General features: G+C 40.9%; 1 protein-coding gene across 1 annotated transcript; it reads left to right on the forward strand.

Annotated features, from left to right (window-relative positions):
- The first annotated feature begins 505 nt into the window (after window positions 1-505).
- LOC140233474 (ras-related protein rab-6.2-like) lies at window positions 506-2,379 on the forward strand. Its single transcript, XM_072313593.1, has 2 exons — window positions 506-793; window positions 1,882-2,379. Exons 1-2 carry the CDS (start codon window positions 509-511, stop codon window positions 2,377-2,379), a joined length of 783 nt encoding a protein of 260 aa, XP_072169694.1. The 5' UTR covers window positions 506-508.
- Window positions 2,380-7,014: the final 4,635 nt, after the last annotated feature.

The raw sequence follows: 7,014 nt of genomic DNA on the forward strand, positions 1-7,014 counted from the left end.
CCTCTGTGACGAGCTCTCAGCTCTGCTCACGTTGATTCGATGAGGAATCATGACTCACACCTGCTAACAACTTTTGTTTTCTCTCTTTCCCTCTCTTTCTTTCAAGACGAAGTGACAAACTGCATGCCCGCGGAGTGTGTGGGTTCCTCTTGCCTAATTTTCTCGCTTCGGCACGAAATCCGTGGATGTCCTGTCCTGTAAATTCCAGCCGGAACTGAAGTACGTGTCAAATCTCTACATGTGCTATAGACCAGGGAGCTTCCCACCTCCCTGTATAGACTTATGCCGTGGCTTATCGGAGTACAAGACATTACGAGGCGTTGCAAAAGGTTGGTGGGAAGACGAGGGAACACATACTGCCTTCTTGTCCCCATATCTTGAATGGAAAACGAATTGCGCTATCATGATGAAAATGTAGCCTTGTCCTGTGATCATCTAATGGAACAAATTCGATCACCATGGAATTGCGTGTGACCATAATTTTATATAGTGATATATTATGTGATTCATGATAGGAAAAGCACATGGGCCTACTCTTTGGGCCATTCTTCAAATTATAGACCACGATTGGGAATTCTTCGAAGCCTCTAGACAGACAAGCATGCAGTACAGTACTCATCGCCCGCCTACCTTCAAAGTCATTTTGCTCGGCGAATCAGGAGTTGGAAAAACGTCGCTTTACCAACGATTTCGCGCCCGTGACATCCCGAACACGGAGCGAACGGCCCTTACCATTGACAGCTACCAGTACTGTCGACAGTTTCCAGTCGGCCCACAAAGCAAACCTGTACAGGTAATTAAGTAAACTTCTTGCTAGTCTAGTTAAGTTGATTGGTGATTTTACTTATATTTTCTTATCTTTTTAATCCACGACAAAAGAAATAAGAGTATAAACCTCACGATAAAGAATAACACTAATATTTAGCGGTCAGGCAATATGAAAGCATATGTTATAATGATGGACATTTAATCACGTTTAGACGCAACAACAAATTTGCCATGACTCAATGGGACCTATATTTTCATCAATTTGATTTCTAACTGTGAATTGCAGACCCTACTAGAGCAAATGTTTTTCTTACCCTATAGTGCTGTCACTTATGGGCATTGGTAAATGGCCATTGTAAGTGGTGTCGTTCCTGTCAGTGCATTTTTATTTTGTCTGATAGAATAGTCAGGACACAATAAACGTCTATCATATTTCATTTTAAAGACCGACTAATTTCCGTTTTGAAACCATCTATGATGATAATTAATATTACTGAAGATAAGTCTTGATATTCAAGAAAAAGAAATGAAGCTCCATGAAATGAATTAAGCTTATACTAATAGGGGCATAAAACAGCCATGTATATACATGTATAGTTTTGATAGGAAATATTAGTGACACCTTGCACACCCCCCCCCCCAAAAAAAAAAAAAAAAATCCCTTGAAACCAATTCGGAGAACAACAGAACTGCATGGAGAAGGCTTTTAAGATGTGTGTCTACAAATTACGATACGGTCATTCCCTTCAGGTGGTCTTCATCCTCACCCCACCCCCCCCCCCCCAAAAAAAAAAAAAAGAAAGAAAAAGAAAATTGTTCTGTAGCGTCGAGTGAATAAAACTGGCTACTACTCTCAGGTATAGTACGTACTCGTAAGCAGTTTATGATAATATTGTAGAGTAAATTTTAAAGTGAAGAAAAAGAAGTTAATCTAGTGCAACCAACAAGAGAGGTTGCTATGCACCAAATTCGTGCATTGCTATTTAGGCCATTTTATACGAAATAGTTATGAGGGGAAAAGCGGTTTGCAACAAAACTTTTTTAAAATAATAACTAACTCTAAATAGACCTCGTCTGGCACGTTTGATTGGCGTTAATTCATTTCATCCGCAGATGGAGTTGTGGGACACTGCAAATATGGAGCGGATGCACTCCTTGACGGACAATTACTTCCGGGAGACCACGGCCGCGTTGTTGGTCTACGATATCTCCGACGCGCAGTCGCTGCGTAGAATCTCCTACTGGCGGAACGACCTCAGATTCCACGCAGAACGGACGTTGCTATTCCTCGTCGGCAACAAGGTCGATCTCGAACCCACGGAATACGAAGGCGGACAGACGACAGTGGATCACGCGCGCAAAGTACTCGCCGCGAATGTTGACGACGTCATGTGCGCGTACGAGGTCTCGGCCAAGGAGGACGTGAAAGTGGAGGAGATGTTCCATCGGATCGCGCAGTCGCTCTGGGAGAATTACAAGGACGAACGCGAGAGCACGGGCAACCGGAGCCTCCCCGACGTACCGGAAGGAATGCATACCATCAGGCTCGGCAGGGATCAGTGCGGTACGAGGCTGAGGTTTTTGCGGAGGAAGGAGAAATGCTGTCATTGATCCCCCCCCCCCCCCCTTTTCTCCATCAGACTGCTCGCCGAAGAAAAATATGCCGAAGGGAATATAGATAAATATCTACTTACGTTACCCATTGAGATATCTCGTAGGCAGTGAGTTACAGTTTCGCCATCATTACATCCTCATAAATGACTAATAATTGACTATGTATGGGTAGTATCCATTCATAAAGTACGTTGTGCCTATAAAAGCGTAGTGATTGCATCGCAGTATTCAATTTCGTCGAGCGAACAACCACTTGATCAGTCCACATTGCAGGCGAAATAGGTTCATAATAAATTTTGGTGTGTACGGAGGGTCCCTTCAATTTCCAATACATAGAAACAGGACAGACCTGGTCCATCCATCCATCCACGTGCCATTATAAGCATTCCTCACGTAAACTTAACGACGATTTTTTTTCTGTGTTCCGCTTTATAGTGCCAACGCTAGAGTTTGTTACATCTATTCCTAAGGACTTTTTGAAATATTGATGTCATAGTAATGTCTTTTTCTATATGGCTAGGAATATGATATTGCTGTTTAAAATGTATTTTCTCATTGTTTATATGCAATGTCAGTGTTTCCTTGATCTACTTGTTTTTGTAGCATCATACAGAGTCATACCTCAAGAGACTGTATTCAGATCTTTTTTGTATTATGCTCGCGCGAATTCTTACTGTTTGTAAAGAGATTCTCAGTACGGTAATTCAAAACTGATACCTTTGGTGACGTCACCGAGGGTATGAAAATCATTCACACTGTTGCTAATCTCTCACAGTTGCAACCAGAGTCATGTTCAATAGTGAAACCTCTTGAAGCCATGAAAGTAATGGAGAGGATTCTTGTCTCAAATCCATACAGCATCTTGTCAGTGAGGTTAAAAAATCGTAAGCAGCACAAGCGATTTAATAATTGTAGTCTCTCCTTAAAAGTATTTGATATAGGGTAAAAAACAGGAGGAGGATATTCGACTTTATTGTGGGGATACCACGGGAAGTGTAATCCTACGGCGAGATGGCGTCTGTCTGATCACGCCTCATTAAGGTGCCTTCTTTAGGACAAGAAGGCGTGAAAGAGAGTTCAAGTCACTTTCCCACCTTCTCGTCCGGAAGAAGGCGGCTTAGTTGGTTTCAGTAAGTCGCCTTCTCTCCGCACTCTTAAGATTCTGTAGCATACATAACATGCCTAACTCGATCTCCAGTTTCTATAGACATTTTAAACTCTGAGCCTACAGTGCCGGATGTGCCAAGAATTAATCCTGTAGGGAATTATCATAATAGTTGGAAGGCGATGGGTTAAAAGTGTTATTTAGATCTTGTAGCAATGTCTCATTCCCCTGACAACTACAGGATTAAATCACTTTTGAATGAAAGCGACAAGACGAAAAGACGAATTTTGATACAGATAATATAACTTTTGGTGTGTTTTTTTTTTTCTGTAGGGGCTGTCGCGGCCGTTTAGGCCTACTTGGCAGTTCCATCGCATCATTCGTAAATTGTGAGTTACTGTATGCATGTACACTGTAATTCGAGAAAAGCTGAATAACTTCAGTGTTGAGCAGACAACACAGAGGCTGGGTTGCCACGTCTATCTCGTCAAGTAACACGGTGTTGCATAGGAACAGGGAGAAACCTGGAATGCGAAATCTTCAGCGGGTGTAATATCTTAATTACATCCCATAAGCACTCATTCCGTACTTCCTTCCTTACGGTCCTGTAACCGTAATTTGCCAATTTACCCGATGGTCAAAAAAGAATCTCCAGATACAAACGAAACATATCGACAGGTAATCATAGACCGAAAAGGCCCCCTATTGAGTCGATGGCAGCCGGAAACGGACATGGAACGTTAAGTCACCATGTTCCGGCGAATTATTATGAGTTGACTTGGCTTGGCTGAAAAGAGCCGTAAAAATAGAAAAGTCGCTACGCAATTACATACAGTCGAAGGCTCACAACTTACCGGTTGCATTAGGGTCATCCCACTAGACCGACACCCACGAGTCATACAGCCCACGAGTTCGACATTGGAAAGAGGTCCATGAGTCATGCATTAAAGACTCACGAGTCATACAGCCCATGAGTTCGACACTAGGTAAAAACAGCCCACGAGTTCAACAGATACAACAACACGGGGCTTGATGTGTCGGTCTCGTGGGCCTTGTTAGCTTAGTGTCGAACTAATGGACTGTATGATTCGTGAGCTGTATAACTCATGGGCTGTATGACTTGTGAGCTGTATGACTCGTGGGCTGTATGACTCGTGGGCGTCGGTCTCGTGACGTGCACCCGTTGCATTTCTGAAGACATTGAAAACAAAAGAGCAGTCTATTTCGATTCAATAAGAGACATCATAATCGAGTGGTTTTCATAGAGGTTAATCATTCGTAGATTTGCGATGAAATCTAAATAATATGGAGATTACGCAATGATGTAACGTGAAGGGTTTTTTATTCAATCCGGAACTCAGAACTGATTTGTATTTAGATTGCGTCTTAAGTAGATTGAGCACTTTCACCTCAACTATATTTTTATTGCCCTGACGTAAGATACAGTGGTCTGCTGTACTATTATCTGTCTATTATGGTGTTCGTCGTTATATTTTTAGGTCATAGTTTTATAGTCGTAATAAAATCAGCCTCCGTTGCAATTTTGAAATTTATGTCACGTATAGATGTGTTTGTTGTAAGATATACCCATATCAGTAGATCTCAGTACTGGACCCCTATACAGTATATATATATATATATATATATATATATATATATATATATATATATATATATATATATATATATATATATATATAAAGGTAATCCAACTTTGAAGGGCTACTATTTCATAATTGTCTGATATGAAGAACACAATGTTGGTTGTTTGGAAAGACGAACTCATCCTCTTTCCAGTGGTACCTAATATACGTTGACAAATGCCATACATGACTGAGCACATGAACTTTAAAGACAACAATGACAAATTGCACTTTTCTAAGTTTGTGTGTTATTGTGAAGGAACAATGCATGTCTAGCTGCATGGATGAGATCTGTCAGTGAAAGTGGCCAATTAGGCCAGTCTGTACGAATGCAGGTTTGTGCTCAGTCGTGAATGACGTTTGTCAACATAATTAGGTATCATTGGATAAAGGAAGAGTTCCCCTTTCCTCACAACCAACATTGCGCTCTCCATAGCTGACAATTATTACAAAACAGTAGCTCTCCAAAGTTGGATTACCTTTTTTTTATACACACTGTCTGTATCATATATATATATATATATATATATATATATATATATATATACATACAATGTATGTGTGTATTATGTGTGTATGTGTGTGTGTGTACATACGTCCACGACTGTCATGTTCCTTCATACATCAAAGCATTTCACCTATCAATGAAACATGATTATATATCTTTCAAAATGATCTCTTTTTCTATGCTATGGAAAATATTTTTTTCCGCTTTGTGAAACTACGTTATATCATCCACAAAAGTAGCGGACCAAAGGTTGTACATGAAAAGCTTTTAAAAAAGCGTTTGCTCATGACGTAATCCGATATGATCCTGTTTGTTATAACCTAGTTCCAATTTAGTTATTATTTCAGCAAGAACTACCATTATCATCTGCTTTAAAAGATTAGACAGCTCAATACATTTTAAGGAGTTAGTTGCACTGTTGCGATTACTGTCTATGTGCGGTTAACCAATGGTATAGTGGTATTGTACAATCTTTCCCCGCGGAGTCCGTGTGCAATTACGCAAAATCCTATCGGAGTATGTACCTATCCAGACAGCAGCTGACACATGTAATATACATGTATATAACATGTCATCTGCTTCGTTTCAGGCAGGCGATTCTTTATAGTCTTGCAGGAAAGGCGTTGCCATGGTGACGGCGAATCTGCCTTTATCCCTGTGAGAGCACCGTTGCAAAAGTTAGTCACGACACTATTTAGAGTTGTCAAAAGTCATTAGTCCTGTTTCCTCTCCGTCTTCCCAGAATAACTTATGGCTGGGGCATTCCACTTCTGTACAGGGGGAGGCAAAGTGTATAGTCAAGAGGTACATATAAAGAAAATAAAAATAAATGATAAATGAACAACAGACAAAAAAGTCCGTCTATTCTCAAGACCAAGAAATGCACAAAAGAAGATACAGTATAGGAGAGACTGCCCAACACACTGGCCAGTCGCATAGGATATGAACAGACACTACCCACAGCGTTACATATTATTGGTAGTACACGTACTCTATGCGGAACGTACTTGCAATTAATAATTATGACAATTTCTCATTACGCATAGCTTCAAGCTGATGACGGATGAATTATTGCGTCACAGTAACTTTGTCCAAGTTGACGCACTTTCCACAATATGGATGAAATCGGAAGCGCGCGTGCGCTTCTCTTACCCTCTCTCTCACATACACGCGAACTTTCTGCGCACCTTATCCCTGGGGATATCCTCCCGTTTCTAAGCAACCACATTGTCAATCTTTATCTGTATGTAATAAGGAGGCTTTATGCGCAGAGCTGGCGGAGACGTGCGACAGTAGTCAGAAGATAGGAATCATGTAGTTTCGTCGAGGACCAAATTCAAGCTCTCTTGGCCCAAACAAAGCGGGAAATCGACATT

The sequence above is a fragment of the Diadema setosum genome, chromosome 9 (genome assembly GCF_964275005.1).
Source record: "Diadema setosum chromosome 9, eeDiaSeto1, whole genome shotgun sequence".
Taxonomy (NCBI): domain Eukaryota; kingdom Metazoa; phylum Echinodermata; class Echinoidea; order Diadematoida; family Diadematidae; genus Diadema; species Diadema setosum.

Excerpts from the sequence above, each read along its gene's own strand:
- LOC140233474 (XM_072313593.1), top strand. The coding sequence starts at position 509 with ATGATAGGAAAAGCACATGGGCCTACTCTTTGGGCCATTCTTCAAATT. Across the intron at positions 794-1,881 it reads CACAAAGCAAACCTGTACAG|ATGGAGTTGTGGGACACTGC; the intron begins GTAATTAAGTAA and ends TTTCATCCGCAG.